Raw genomic sequence first — 16,164 nt, forward strand, 5'->3', positions numbered from 1 at the left:
GGTCACTTTTTGTTTTTCCAGATTTTGACCCCCACGGGACTCATGCCAGTGTTTGTCCCTCTGGTGCTTTCGGAATACAAACCAGACAACTACTTTGACTGTTATATAATATAAACAATACGTATAGAAGTATTTAATTGCATGCAAAATATTATAGAGAACTGCATACCCTTCTATCTCTTCCCTGTTTCTTCTTTATTAATTTTTTTCTTCTAAACTGGGCATCTAATGACTTCAAAGTTTTTTGCACAATTTTGCACAAAACAGAAAATGCAACAAATACAAATGTTGTTAAAACTATATGGTACAGTGTACGTTCAGAGAATTGTTAATAAACTGTGGTTTATTTAATAGCAAAATTAGACTTGAGCACGAACAAGAATCACGGCACCAGCATATAGTATGCGACAGTCATGTTTAGCTGGAAGTGTGGGTGTGTTTAAACAGTGCTTCAGTTGCATTTGGTCTTTCAATACATACAAAATTTACACTCACTTACACACTATTTATATTACTTTTTAATATTTTCCCACAATCATTTGTCTGATTTGCAGTTTTGTACTATGTATCTTATTCACTTATTTATACAATTTGTTCTTAGTTTTAAAACAAACTTATATGATTTTCTTGGGAAATGTTTTAAAGGTTGGCAGTCTGTGACATGATTAAACATGATGCTGTGGTTTGCAGTGAAACCTGGTACAATCATCTCTAATGGACCACAGTATACACACACAAGACCTCATTTTCCATCCCAACGATGAGGACGAAGCTTTCTCATGAATCAAAAGGGAAAAAGACGAAGCTTCTAAATCGATAAATGTAAAAGGTCTATAAAATATTGTATTTTAGTTTTTCTAGACTATTTAAAACCACGTATTTAGTAAAAAGTATTGAAGCATACATGTAATTTATGTGAAAGCCTATGAATCATTTATTTGTCTATATAAACTGCCATTAAAGGGACACTGTATAGACTTTTTGCTTTTCAGTATAACTGAACACTAGAACTTTGGAGTGTTTTAAAAAATTAAAAGTTTAACTTTATCAGTTTATTTTTGATCACCATTACACATTTCCAGAATACAAGGGTAAAACATAATACAGTATATTACACCTTAATAGAATAAAAACCAGTTAAAAGCCAGTGTACAGTTTATAAATACAGTACTTAAAATTCAACATAAAATCAAAAATTATATGAGCATCCTTAGCCCGATTTATCAAATGTCTTTAGTTTAAAGTGCTTCAAAAGAAACAAGTATTTTTCAGAGTATTAAATATTTATATTCTGCTATGTGCTACAGAGACTGGCACTAATATGGCAAATGGAAATTCAGTTCACCTAACCACAGTTTACACCTCAAGAGAAGAGCTAACCATTACAGTATAATAATAATAATAATAATAATAATATAAAAACAAACATAAAAAGGCATAAATAATGTGTTTTCATAATCAATGAGTGCCATACTAAGATCATGGCATTTAAGATTTTTTTAATTAAAAAAATAAACATTTTTAATTAAAGCTTCTTAATTATGTTTATTCTCATTATATTAGCAGACTTTTATTTATTAAAAATAAATTAATAATAAAAAATGTAAAAATAAAATAATATATTTTTTTTAATTATTAGTTCGGTTGAAGGTACTGCAGGGAAATACAGCATTTTGTTTTAGTAACTGAATATAAAATTGATGCTTATTTACTAGATTAGATTAGATTAGATTAGATTAAATTAGATTCAACTTTATTCTCACTGCACATGTCGATACAAGGCAACAAAAGTTAGCATCTAACCAGAAGTGCATTTTCACAGTGCAGAATAATTTGCATATACATATAAATAGTATATAGTGAGGTAGATTTGTTGCAATGAGTACAAATGAGCAAATTATTACAGGTGGTACAGTATAAAATACCATGCTAAAGAATTTTGCATATGTAAACATGCAAAAATGAGTGCAAAGGAGCAAATTATTTAAAAGGGGATGCATTATATAGAGGAAGAGTTATGTACAAGGAATTTATGTCTATAAATTCTCCTATATTTCTCTGCCTAATTCAAGTCACTCATCATCAGTAAGTGCTTTATCGTGGTCAGTGTTGAGGTGGATCCAAGGACCTAGTGGTCAAAAAGGCACATGTACTACACTAGATGCTTTTCTTCTTCTATGAGAATTTTAAGGAAAAGCGATGCATTACACAGGACGGTTATTTAATTGTGATAACATTCTGCTGGCACAAATATATATTTTATAGAATATAACTGGAAGAAGATTTAATATACCCAAATGCGTGTCTATGATTTACAGAATTTATATCTGTGATACTGTATACTGCAAAGTTTAAAAAAAAGAAATAGGAGGAATGCCATGGATAATTTTATGGTGAAATTTTGTTTACCACAATATAGAATTTGTTTACCTGTATATAGAATAAAGATCACCAAAATAAGCAAAGACAATTTTGATTTTTTTTATTGAATACAATTTTTGGGTTACATGCTTCCAAGTGGTTTTGGTCCCCATGTTTATTAGATTCTTTAATTATTCAACAATGAAGTTTTTAATCTATTTAGTATATACGTAACAGGGTTTTTTGATAATAGTTGTTAAATTGGTTAAAAAGAATGACTTTAGTTAGCGTAGATGCTTGAATAAGGAAGCATTTGTATAAAAAAAAAAAAGCTCATGGCCACTGGAGACTTTACTAATCATGCCATAGATGCTGGAAAAACGCTGATTTGCTTTTGCAGAAATTTCTTTCAGGTGCTCATAGTGCACTGGAGAAACTGAAAAAAAAAGAAGAAGAAAAACATATAGAACAAAATTAAGTCAGGCGCCATTATGGGTTTTTTTTGCATTAACTTTTAGGGTTTACATTAGCTTTTATATAACAGTCTTACTTACGTCTTCATACTGAAATGAAGCGGTTCCGTTTTGCGCCTGGTCCCTCCTGCGGAATGCATCTGAACACGGAATATAACGCATACATAAGTAAAAGAACATAAATATATTTAACATAAAATTGTACACAAAAGCTTGTAAAATAATGTACCAGTCAGGCTCCTTAGTTTGACACAGCACGCGACATAATCATCAAAAGTGATCCTTCCGTGAGTGCTATATCGCTTTATGATACAGTTCATGGTTTGAGGACTCAGTCTATAGCCTGGAGAAAAAAAACACACACACAAACACAATACTGCAGTAGTTTATCTTCTAAATAAGTAATATATTCTATCTAATTACAAGCCAACATTCTGAATGCACAAGTTACATGTAGGATGTTAAAGAATGTGTCCTTTACCCATGGAGGTAACGGCCTGGTTCATTTCCTGTGGGTCCACGGTCCCACTCCTGTCCTTGTCAATGGACATGAAGTGCTGCTTCCACCCATTAAGCACCGCCCATAGCTCCTTAAACTCGTTAAAACCCATGGAGCCGGACATGTCACGCTAAAAAAATGAAGCGAGTTAAGGGAGAGAGTTTAACTTAAAATACTGGAAAAGATTTAGCACGATGAGGTAACAAATTGACAACATTAAGGGCACATGGTATTACACAAAGCAAAATCAGAGAAGAGAAACTTTATTGTCGCATATTCTAGCTTTACTGAAATTCCATATTTGAACTCATATTGAGTAGGAATGGTATGATACTGTATGCTTTTGCCTCGATACGATTTGATATGTGATATGGTGCTCACAAGTCAATCCAAACATGATGACAGTGATGTATCATGTGACTACAGAATATTTGCACTTTACTGCTTTTTCCCTTGTTTTCTCCAAATGTTGCAGAAAGGACAAAATGCTACCATCACCATGAAAGTGATAAAAAAAAAGGGGAAAAAAAAAAAAAACTAAGAATTGGTAGACAAATCTGAATGCACAGCAGAACTTTGTAATGAAATGAAGCGGCGTATTCGCCAAGGTTAACCATTTGATCTGTTGTCATGCTACCTAATTAAAAACTGCTAATTGAAATGTCATTACACCAGCACCCTTCTGGTGAGATAGATCAAATAACTATTAAATATGAATGAATAATTATAGACTGCAAAGCATCGGTTCTAAAGACACTTTCCATAAATGTTGGACAAACATGTCTTCAAAGAAGGTTTTATAAAAGCATAAACAATTATAGATTCTTCGTTAAATATATTTATTATTAATCTTAGATGATCAAGATCTTCTTAGAAGGAGATTGGAATGTTGGTGTATTTCATCAGTATATTGGATTTGAGACATTTATATCATCACTGCAATATAATTAAAATGTAAAAATTAAATGGCTGTAAAGTGCGAAGGCTGTAAAGGATACATCAAGCATGGCAATCATCAGTCTGCAGGTCTCCAGGTTGAAAGCTGCGATGAAGGGCAAGAAGTTAATAAAAGCATAAAAGATTTTTGGGCAGTCACAACTAAACAACCATCCTGTTTTTCTAATCCTCTTAGACACCTGGCTGCTCAGTGGTTCAGACACTGAAGTCAAAATGTAACATAAAGCCATTACAGTAAACTGCTTAATTTTTGTTCCTATTGCAAATTTTAAGGAACAACTCTGAGCAGGCCATGCCCTTACAGGAAAAAAAAAAAAAGAAAGGGCTAAAAAAACAAAAACAAAAAAAAAACAGCATGTAATATGGTGCCTAAGACTTTTGCACAGTACTGTATCTTATCACTATGGCTGACATACAGTATGTCAACTCACTCAGTCTGTTTTTATACAGGGATACATCTTACACCATTTTCTAGTTATTTAGACACCTGATTTGGTGTTTTTAAGCAGAAAATTTGAAAGCATCATAACAATGTCATACACGGACTGTCCATTTCATTAGGAACATGCCTACCAGTATATTAAATATCCAAATCAACCAATCATGTGGCAGCAATGCAATGCATTAAATCATTATAAAGATACAGGAGTAAATGCGGGAAAAAATATTATCAAAGAACCTTCGACTTCGTCACGATTGTTAGTTCCAGACTTATTCTCACTCACTTACCATCTATACTGCTTTATCCTGTATTCAAGGTCACGGGGGCCTGAAGCCTATCCCAGACTTAGGGCACGAATGACAGGGTGCCAATCCATCACAGGGCACCACGGACAATTTGGGAACACCAATTAGCCTAACCTGCAGGTCTTTGGAAGGAAACCGGAGTGCTCGGAGGAAACCCACCAAGCACGGGGAGAGCATGCAAACGCCATGCACACATGACGGGAATCAAACCCAGACCCTGGAGATGCAAGGCGACATGCACACATGTGCCGCCGTGCCGCCATTCAGATATATATCTAAAAACGGCACATCAGGTAAAAAGTTACAGGTACAAAAGCAGAACACATTAGATTCTTCTTTGCAGTTGCAGTGATTATAGATCCAATACGTATCCACTGGACCTACAGCACTCCAACTACTACTGAGTGGTACTGAGAGGGAAACGTGTCGAGAAGAAAAGGTGTGTGAAAATATCAAATAAAGCAAAGGAGCAAATGAATAAGTGGATGCATTATATATAGAAGAAGAGTTATGTACAAGGAATCCAACGTCTATAAATTTTCCTATATTTCTCTGCCTAATTCAAGTCACTTATCATCAGTAAGTGCTTTATTGTGGTCAGTGTTGAGGTGGATCCAGGGATTATTTCACACACACTGGGTTTAAGGCAGGAATGCAATTTGAATGGGATGGAAATTTATCACTCGGCTCAGAGTTATTAGACCTAGTGGTCAAATATTCAGAAATCACCAATGGGATTTAATCAGCACCTCTGATTAGAGCCGTTATGAGCCGTGATGAAGATTTTACAGAGCAGAAGTAGCAGAAACATCTTAATATCAACTGTTCAAAGGAGATCATTGCATATTTTGGATGCCTTCAGGATTGTTTTATGTTTAATGTAAAAAGAAGAAAAATCGTTGAATTTAGAAGGTGACTCCAATTACACTTTTGATTGGTGGTGTGTACATGACCTAAACATTAACCAGTCTTACGTTTGTAGCCTCCGGAGAAGTTCGCCTGGGTTAAACAGGCCTGGAGCTCCTCAGCAGACACCTGCCCATCCTGTAACAAAATGAATTCTTGGTCAATGTTTAAATATGCTGTTGAAAAGTTCTTTACCATATGATATGTTTTGTCCTGACTACATTTATTTAGACACAATATAAAACTATCTAAAGGATTTAAAAGATGTGAGGCTACCTGTCCAGCAATAGCAGAAAAGTATCCAAAAAGAGGATCCTGCTGCTGGCCGGGGAATCCTCCTGGAAACTATAAGACATACAACACACAAGTTTTTACCATTCGATATTTCAGAAGTAGTTCGAAATCGCAGTATGGACCTGGGCAATTTATTACGGGTAATATACTGTATGGACAGTTGGGAATCTATGGAGCCTATGTTAATTATTTAACTATGTGTTTCATCTGGGGTTTAATAGTGTATAATATGATAAATAAATAAATAAATATCGACAAACATCCCCTTAATGTGATCATTTGCGCCCTTATTTGAATGAATAGAAAATGGTACATTCAATAATTAATAACTGCAACAGGATATTTTCCCCCCTGATAAAATCGTGCAGCCTTATAATTAATTAACATAAATAATGGCTAAAAAGTATACTTTTATCCCCCTCACAGGAACATTATTTTATTTTTAAAATATATAATTTTATTGTTTAATCCTGCCTGCTTTTAATTGCTACTACATATCAGTTTGTTTTAACATTTACACCATTTTTTTAATTATGGTGCTTTTATAGTCTACTAAATTTTTCGTGGCCATCTGCATTGTGTAACAGATTTTTTTTTTTTTTACATTTTTTTAAAAAACCACTTCTCTAGTTTTTGGGCAGTCACAACTAAACAACCATCCTGTTTTTCTAATCCTCTTAGACACCTGGCTGCTCAGTGGTTCAGACACTGAAGTCAAAATGTAACATAAAGCCATTACAGTAAACTGCTTAATTTTTGTTCCTATTGCAAATTTTAAGGAACAACTCTGAGCAGGCCATGCCCTTACAGGAAAACAATCCATACCATTGTGGTGTGAGATCACGTACCATTAAACATACTACATGTTTAGTAAGTGTCTATAGCTGAAGTATATTTTTTAGAATTTAATTCAAAATGTAAAACTTGTATATGTTCTAAATTCATTACACTTACAAGCCCAATATTTCTAATATTCTTTTTGGATTTTATTTTGATGATTATGGCTTCAATTATCAAAATCAATGAATGAATTGGATAGATATATGAATAAATGCAGTAAATGCAAATATTTATACAATTATAATGTCTGGTTACCTACAAACATGTCTATTAAACCTTGTAATTAAGACTTGTAATAAATTAAAATACAACAATAGTAATATATTGTGCAAATGCTTCATTTCTACATGGTCCGATCAGTGAGGCTATTAAAAAAAAAAAGGAAAGGGCTAAAAAAAAAAAAAAACAACAATGTAATATGGTGCCTAAGGCATTTGCACAGTACTGTATCTTATCACTATGGCTGACATACAGTATGTCAACTCACTCAGTCTGTTATTATACAGGTATACATTTTACACCATTTTCTAGTTATTTAGACACCTGATTTGGTGTTTTTAAGCACAAAAAATTGAAAGCATCATAACAATGTCATACACGGACTGTCCATTTCATTAGGAACATGCCCTACCGGTATATTAAATATCCAAATCAACCAATCATGTAGCAGCAATCCCAGACTATCCCAGACTTAGGGCACGAGGCAGGGTACACCCTGGACAGGGTGCCAATCCATCGCAGGGCAACACACTACGGACAATTTGGGAACACCAATTAGCCTAATCTGCAGGTCTTTTGGAAGGAATCAGGGGTGCCCGGAGGAAACCCACCAAGCACGGGGAGAGCATGCAAATGCCATGCACACATGACGGGAATCGAGTCTGGCCGGCAATCGGATCCAGACCCTGGAGATGCAAGGCGTCAGTGCTAACCACTACACCACCATGCCGGCATTCAGATATATATATATATGTGTGTGTGTACAGTATATGATAACATCCAGCTCTTGGGTCAGAGTAGAATGTTAGGACTGGTTTGAGTTGACAAACTTACGCCACACCAAGTGAAGAAATTTAAGTCAGTCAGTACGCAAATATATAAAAAATGACGGAAACCATAATATTGCATTTTTTTTTCTACGCATATGGATGAGTGCGTCGATGGTCAATGGCATGGGCGCAGCCGAGAAAGAGCATGTGTTTATGTTACCGCGCATGGGAATGTATTGCCCGCCATCAATTAGTTTGGTCTATTCCATCCGTGTTCTGAACACGACCCCGCTCCCCCCCTCCCGACACTTTTACTTTAAATGCACGAAAAGGGAGATATTGATCCTTTCTCGATACAGCAAATTTCTCTGAGTAAATTAATAATAATTTCCATGAATGAAAAGGAGGAAGAAGAAAAGGTGGAGATGCTTTTGGACAAGCTTTAGAGGTAAATGCTGTGAAATGCTTCAAATAAACAGATTATGGCTTTGGCGTGAAGGAAAGTTCCAGTTCCGCAGACTCTGACGGCTCTAACACTACGGTCAGGGAAAGCGAGGCTGGATCCAGCAGCCCACCACATCCCACATCATAATACACTGGCTCATTAAAGTGGAGATTCATTTTTAAAACCACTTACTAGTATAAAAATATAATACAATACAAAAATGTTAAAAAAATAAAGTTTATATTGGGTAGTATTTGTAAAACAAAGAAACAAATGAAAGAACAATAAGACAAACAACATATAAAACTACGTATAAAGACAATATTTTCAGTGACCAGTAGCACCAGTCTCACAGAGACCCAAATGAGACATTTTGGCAGTATTGTAATTTTTTATTTATTTATTTCAAAAGATACAAGACAATAATGCCAAAATGTATCATTTACAGGCTGTTAGAAAATATTCTTTGTATTATCTCTTATTGAGTCCCTTATTGAGTCCCTAAAAAGAATTCATCATTTAAAGTTATTCAGATCAAGGTAAAGTTAGTATGATTTTGAAAAACTCCACCTGGCACAGTCTCATCCCATCTCATGTGCAGTACCAAGTATTTGCCCCTTTCTGATTTTTTTTCTTTGCATATTTGTCACACTTGTATGGGTGGAATTTCACCTACACACTTTATGAGGAAAAGACAAATTGGTCTCATTGTTTGTGAGATATGAACATCTCGCAGGTGGTATCATCGTGATGCGGTGTAAGATATACCACTCATCAGTGTAAGCTGGATGTGCAGCAGGTCAGTGATGATGAACCAGTGCCTGCTGATGATGACCAACACCTCTCCCCTGATCTACCAGAGCCGAGTGAAAAGAATGGCAATCAAACTGAACAGGTAAGCTGGAAAAAATTAAGTGGCAGCATTAACTCATGCTAGTAATTATTATGATGGTCAATATTAATTCAAATGAATGTTTCTCAGTATTATTTCGAATTAATATTGACTACCATAATAATTAAAATAAGTAACTAGTTTACTAGCGTAAGCTTATGCTGCTACTGATTTTATTTATATAGCTTACCTGTTTAGTTTGATTGCCATTCTTTTTAAAATATTGTCTTTATATGTTGTTTGTCTTGATGTTCTTTCCTTTGTTTCTTTGTTTTACTGATATGGCCCAATATATGTTTAGTGATATTTCAAATCATTTGTTTAAAAAGCATTGATTTCTGTATTATTATCTTTTTATACTAGTAACTGGTGTTAAACATTTATCTCTACATTAATGAGCCAATGTATTATCATGTGCGCTGCTGTGAGCCAGGAAGTCCAGGGCCACTTTTTGGTCCCAGTCCGCCCCTGCTGAGAGGGAAACGTGTCGAGAAGAAAGGGTGTGTGAAAATACCAGATTAAACAGACAAAGACACAGAACGGGTCAAGACAAGACAAGATCAAGAAAGGGAGCATTAGACATTTTAAAAAGAGGCTGATTTGTAAAATCACAGGGGGGTGTGTCACGCCTACATTTGGCGGTTATGTAACCTACTGGGTTCAAACCCACATAAAACAAAGAAGAAGACAGGTAAAGATCAGACGGTGCACCTGAGCTGATCACTTACAGAGTAATGCTTTATGAGTTTAAAGGAGAGACTTTAGGGTTAATATGAAACTACTCATTCATAACTAAACACTCTTAGCTTTGGAAGATTAGATTAAACTTTATTACTATTGTGCAAAGTACATGTAGAAAGCCTATGTATGCAGTAACTGTCTGATCATTGCGACAGATCAAAGTAGTTATTTAAGTATGTTATGCGCTAAAATGCCCCCCTGCCACGGATTGCCCCCCCAACACATACACACGTAATGTCTATCAAATATTATATTAGGACATTCAATTTCAATTTTATTTGTATAGCGTACAAAGATGTAGACATACATTCAAAGGTTTATTATTATCGAGTATATTATTACTATTATAATTAACCCTAGGCACGTGACAGCCGTCGAGACCTATTATTTTATGGCACATTTATTTTGCAGGGGTTTGTCAATGTACAAATAACAAATTATTTATCACAAATTACACTAGATAAATATTGTTTGTGGTGGAAAAATTATAGGAAACGATTTTTATTATAAAATAAGCAATATAAAAATATACATGTTGTATATGAAAAAAAAAAATATATAATTTATATATTTTTCCCCATACAACATTTCTTATATTGCTTATTTTATAATTAAATTCGTTTGTTATAATTTGTAATTTGTAAACCATAAACTTATGAATTTATGTTCTAATATATTATTTGAAAGAGATTATGTAGGGGGGCAATCCGTGGCAGGGGGGCATTTTAGAGCATAACACCTGGCCTCTGCTATGACGTCACGGGTGTGACTATTTATGCAACGGAAATCTCCACCACGCACTGGACCGTATCAACACTCATTAGAAGTGACACACTTAAAGTTTCTCCAAAAATATTCGCTCTCTAGTTATTATTATTATTATTTCTATTTATTAAAGTGCAGATATATCATGCATGTAAAAAGCTGAAACCCTCTGAAACCGGAAGTGCTCCAATGCTTTGCCCGGGAACTCTAACACTCTAATACACATTAAAATGAAAGAAATCAGGCTACTAATAAAGCTCTTGACGTGATGTAACGTAACTAATAAACCGACTCACCGAGCATCGAGTACATTTAGCCTTTGATCAAGGTTTCGATCATCATTAAAGTATTAATTCAATCAAACCACAGTTCTTACCCCTCCTTGATATCCGCCGGCGGGAGCTCCATACCCTGGGAAACTCATTTTGTTTAGTTAAAAAATCTAATTCTTTAGATACACACTTGAAGAAAGTGAATTCAAAGCGTTCCCAAAGGCAGGTTTTATTTATTTTCCTGACCACGCCTTTTTTTTTTCGTTTGTTTTAACGACGGGCGCGTGCGTCCTTCTCATTGTACAGGACCCCTCCAAGTCCCGCCCTCAGAGCTGTCTGATTGGTCAAATTGAGTCCCGCCTTTACAGTACAGTGTGTACAAAAGTGAAAGTAGTACTGTATGGATACAAACCCAGACATCACAGAGTCGTGGTTACCAAACCTGGATTTTTATCCTTCCTAGAAATCACAAGCCTGCTTTATCGTAAGATAAATGATATTGTTAGATTAATTATTGAGTTATTTACACTTGTAATCCTGTTTAGATAGCCAGGTGAATCCAATGTCTTAAATCCAAGCCAAAAAAAGTCAAAAGCAAGTAGGTTTATACAAAATGGCAACTGACCCCTAGTGTGCAGTGCCAACAGAGGATTATTATTATGATTATTATTATTATTATTATTATTATTATTACTATTATTATTATTATTATTATTATTATATTCAGTGCCGTGAAAAAGTAAATTGCCCTCTTTCTGAATATATATTTAAAATCTAATGTATTTTGTATTTACTTGAGTTATCATTGTGTAAAATTAAAATTAGTTTGATAATCCTATTAATTTAAGTGTGTGTGTGTGTGTGTGTGTGTGTGTGTATATACAAAACCATCAAGAAAAGTTAAGGTGTTTGCTTTTTTTTTTCAAAAAGAATGGTATAAAGTTACCCAACAGCAATGTGAAAAACGCATGAAAGCTGTAATTGCAAATTAGGGTTATTCCACCAAGTACAGATTTTTTTATGTTATTTAACCAAAGCATCCATTTTGTTTTATTAGTTATTGAATCTCTGCAAATACTGCATGATCTTGGATTATTTTGATGTGTTGTGATGTAATTTCCATTAAATATACACTCTTAATAACGATAGCTATTAAAAAATATATTTTTTATTTAGGATAAGTATTGTCAGCAGTCCACAAAAAAATGAAAGAAAACTGTTCACCTCACCAATACAAGTACCTGTAAAAAAAATAAATAAAAAAACATAAAAACCTGATTATTTTGCAATGGTCTCTAATCCTTTTTCCCAGAGCTGTTTATACGTATATGATATTTTTTAGATTAATTTTTGGATTAATTATTGAGCTCATATACTTGTTATCCTGTTTGGACTGAATGTCTTTTATTTAAATCAAAAAGATTCAAAAACAAGGATGTAAATGATGGCAACGTAACACTAGTGTGCTGAGTCAGTAGAAAATACTACTACTACTACTACTACTACAGTACTAATACATTTCTGACATATTAAGTACTTATGTATGTGATTGATGTGTAGATATTTAGCTTTAATTCAGACAGTTTAATAAAAAGGATTGGCATTCATAGTTTAAGAATTACTGCTTTTTTCAACATCTGTCCATTTTCAAAGGCTCAAATCTAATAGGACAAACTAACACAAGCAAAAAAAAAAAACCTTTAAATTTAGAAAAAACTTGTATGAAAAACGTTGGTAACTCTCTCTCTTTTTATAAAAATCAGATTTTTCTAAGCATTATATTTGGTTCACATCTAAAGGTCAACCCTCTGCAATTTTATTGATAAAGACACCTATTTATTGTACACTTTGACAATGATATCTCCCCCAAAGTGTTCTTCACCTGTCTAGATGTTGCGAAGTGTTCCTTAATTGAGAAATAAATTCTGTGATTATCCATTATTATTATTGTCTCCTGTGGCCTTCAAACTTCTAAAGTCTTCTATATTTTTTCCAGCCTAACAATTTATAAATTAAATACTGAGCACACAAACAGCTACTAAACGCAAATACAACACTCGAAGGTGGAAAAAACACATGAAATATATCTTCATGGTTTAGGCATGCAGTTAAATCATTCATCATCTTTTAGCACTAATCTTCATCTTAACAGTTTGTGGTCTACTTGGTTGATCTGATATTTTTACATGCAAAATGAAAATGCTCTGGCTTGTTTTCTGTAAACCACAGCACTCTTCTACGTGTGGGTGCCTGCAACAAACCCCTTTTGTTAATTTTTTTTTTCTAAACCCTGTTGTTCCAATCCCCTTTGTCCAGTGGTTATGTGTAGTTTGGGCGAATGGTAGTGATGGAAAGTAAATTTAACCCCAGAGCTTCATTGCTGGGTGTTTTACTAAATTGCTTGATTGTGTACTTTAAGTGTGTAGTAGATGATAAGCATAGAGATTTTTATAGAGATTTTTTTGTAAACACATAATGGCAGATATATCATCCCAAATTTATCTATGCAGGTGAAGATGTTAATTCTCCAATATTTTCTCAAATTGTTTTTCTTGACAATAATGTCCTTTGTGACAAGACTAATGCAGTTTTTACTTGATTGCTTAAGTTTGTATTTCCAAATGTAAATAAAACATTTTACAATTATAACACCTTCTAGCATTTCAGGTTAATCTATGTGTTGTGTTGTGCCTTATTAATATTCTAGTCATTGTATCATTTCGGACATGCACTATGGCCAAATGTGACCATAACCCATATGTGTTTGTTGGACATCCCATTCCAGTTTATTTTCCCTTTCCTGGTATAATAACCTCCACTTTTCTGGGGAGCCTTTACACTAGATTTTGGAACATTAATGTATGAATATATTTATAAGCACATTATGGAGGTTAGGTACTGATCCCCGAGGAGAAAAGCAGGCCTAGGGTTAGCAAACTATGTCTTCATGGGTATTGCTGACAGTTTTGGGTTTCAAAGCTCTAGTGAAGAGAAATTATAATTCTACAGCATATATACAAACATTCTACACAGTTGTGTGCTTCCTGATTTGCCGCAACAGTTTAAGAAGGCCCTCATATGTGTCCACAAATACTGTATTTGGCCATATAGTCCGTTTTGACTTATTTGTCCTGCTAAAAGACCCAAAAATGATTTGATGGTAATTTACCGGCAAAGGCAGACAGATTATTTCACAGCCTCACAGAATCTGGCATTAATAAATTTTCTGCATAACTGTACTTCTTTCTGCACCATTAACTCTTATTTGACCCTAGTTTTGGTTGTATCAAATGAGTGGCAGGTGTTTGTGATTTAAGTTTTTAAAAAGACTTGGAGTGCAAAACTCTGCCATCTTTGCCATTTGGACATCTTCACTGGTGATCCTTGAAGATTTATTTGCCACTATAATAATCCTCATCATATTGGAGAAAAATGCACTTGTGCGATCTTTCAGTAAGAATTATTAAATATTTCACATTTAATTAATTCCCTAATGGTTTATACTGTATATTATATATTATAGTCTTCTGTGGACTTTAAGCTCCTAAATGCAAAGTCAACACTCATCAATTATCACTTATAAACTTATAAACACATCACAGGTGTGCACAGGTGTGCACATCACAAAGTGCTTATCATTCAGTTATTAAATAAATCTGTGGCCTGTGATAATGGATGGACTAAGTATAAATAAATAAGTAAACTAATAAATTTTAAAACGCTGTAATTCCTTTCCAGTTAGTGCAAACTTTTGCTAAAGCTCATGAATCTAAGCTAAAATTTGACACTTTATGTCTATTCTTATTGCTTTATTTATAACCTATTGTGGTGATACAGAGGCAGAAGATAAAAAAAAACACATGAGATATATCTACGTGATTTAGACATGCAGTTAAACCATTCATCATCTTTTAGCACCACTCTGCATTTTAACAGTTTGTGGTCTACTTGGTTAATTTGATACTTTTCCATGACAAAATGAAAATGCTCTGGTTTATTTTCTCTAAACCACAGCACTCTTCTAACTTGTGGGTGCCCGCAACAAACCCCTTTTATTTTCTTTCAAACCCTGTTGTTCCAATCCCCTTTATCTAGTGGTTACGTGTGGTTTGGGCTTGTGGTAGTAATGAGAAGTAAATTCAACCCCAGAGCTCTATTGCTGGGAACTGCTTGATTGTGTACTTTAATTAGATTTTGCTACAGTTGTAAGTTACACAAACGATAGTGATTTGTTCACACATGAAGTGGATGGGTTTATTTTCTAATTTTGTTATTCTCCTTATTTCACAGTGGTTTATTCATTTTTTACTGCTTTTATATTCATCTCAGTTGTCACTCGCTGTCTAACACACACACACACAGACACACACCAGTGTATCTTATTCTTCAGTCTGAATGTTGAGGCATATGTAGGAATCACCCCCAAAATATATTTAAATCACCCCCAAAATATCAGGTCATGTCACAGACAATTTGTATTTATGTTAGAATGATTTCTTTATAAATTTCTTTCACACAAAGTATTTTCCTATTGATCACATGCCCCCTGATTGTATCAAAAATGTTTTTGTTTTTTAAATTCCTTTAAGAAAAATAAGTAACTTTTTTTTCATGTGTAGTAGATGGTAAGCTAAAGCACTCATATATTTGTTAAAAAATTTTTTTTTTTTAAAAAAGAAGCTTTTTATGAAGTTCCATAGAGAATTTTTCAAACACATAATGGCAGATACAGTATCCTGTATCAGTAAATCATCCCAAATTTATCTATGCAGTTAAAGAGGTTAAATCGTCAATATTTCCTCAAATTGTCCTTTTTTTGATAATAATGTCTTTTGTGATGAGACTAATGCAGTGGGATGAATATAATAACCAGAACAACAAGAAATTCTTAATAATTATGTGCCACTAGTTTTTTTTTATTTGCATTATTTGAAGTGTTAATACATATACAAATATTACAGAACATTAGTTATAAAATGAAAT

General features: G+C 33.9%; 1 protein-coding gene across 1 annotated transcript; it reads right to left on the bottom strand.

Annotated features, from left to right (window-relative positions):
* Window positions 1-2,467: 2,467 nt before the first annotated feature.
* On the bottom strand, window positions 2,468-11,461 carry sri (sorcin). The gene is made up of 8 exons (XM_053486110.1): window positions 11,286-11,461; window positions 6,220-6,288; window positions 6,012-6,081; window positions 4,332-4,375; window positions 3,316-3,463; window positions 3,064-3,177; window positions 2,916-2,974; window positions 2,468-2,797 (listed from the first exon to the last, which is right to left on the bottom strand). The coding sequence occupies exons 1-8, from the start codon at window positions 11,331-11,333 to the stop codon at window positions 2,771-2,773; spliced, it is 579 nt and encodes a 192-aa protein (XP_053342085.1). The 5' UTR covers window positions 11,334-11,461; the 3' UTR covers window positions 2,468-2,770.
* Window positions 11,462-16,164: the final 4,703 nt, after the last annotated feature.

This window comes from Clarias gariepinus, chromosome 25 (genome assembly GCF_024256425.1).
Source record: "Clarias gariepinus isolate MV-2021 ecotype Netherlands chromosome 25, CGAR_prim_01v2, whole genome shotgun sequence".
In the NCBI taxonomy this organism is placed as follows: domain Eukaryota; kingdom Metazoa; phylum Chordata; class Actinopteri; order Siluriformes; family Clariidae; genus Clarias; species Clarias gariepinus.

Bases quoted from the DNA above. Each gene is read 5' to 3' on its own strand.
- sri (XM_053486110.1), bottom strand. From the start codon at position 11,333: ATGAGTTTCCCAGGGTATGGAGCTCCCGCCGGCGGATATCAAGGAGGG. The intron at 6,289-11,285 runs GTAAGAACTGTG...TATGTCTTATAG, and splicing joins CCGGCGGATATCAAGGAGGG to TTTCCAGGAGGATTCCCCGG. The intron at 4,376-6,011 runs GTAAGACTGGTT...CCTTCATCGCAG, and splicing joins CTTCTCCGGAGGCTACAAAC to CTTTCAACCTGGAGACCTGC.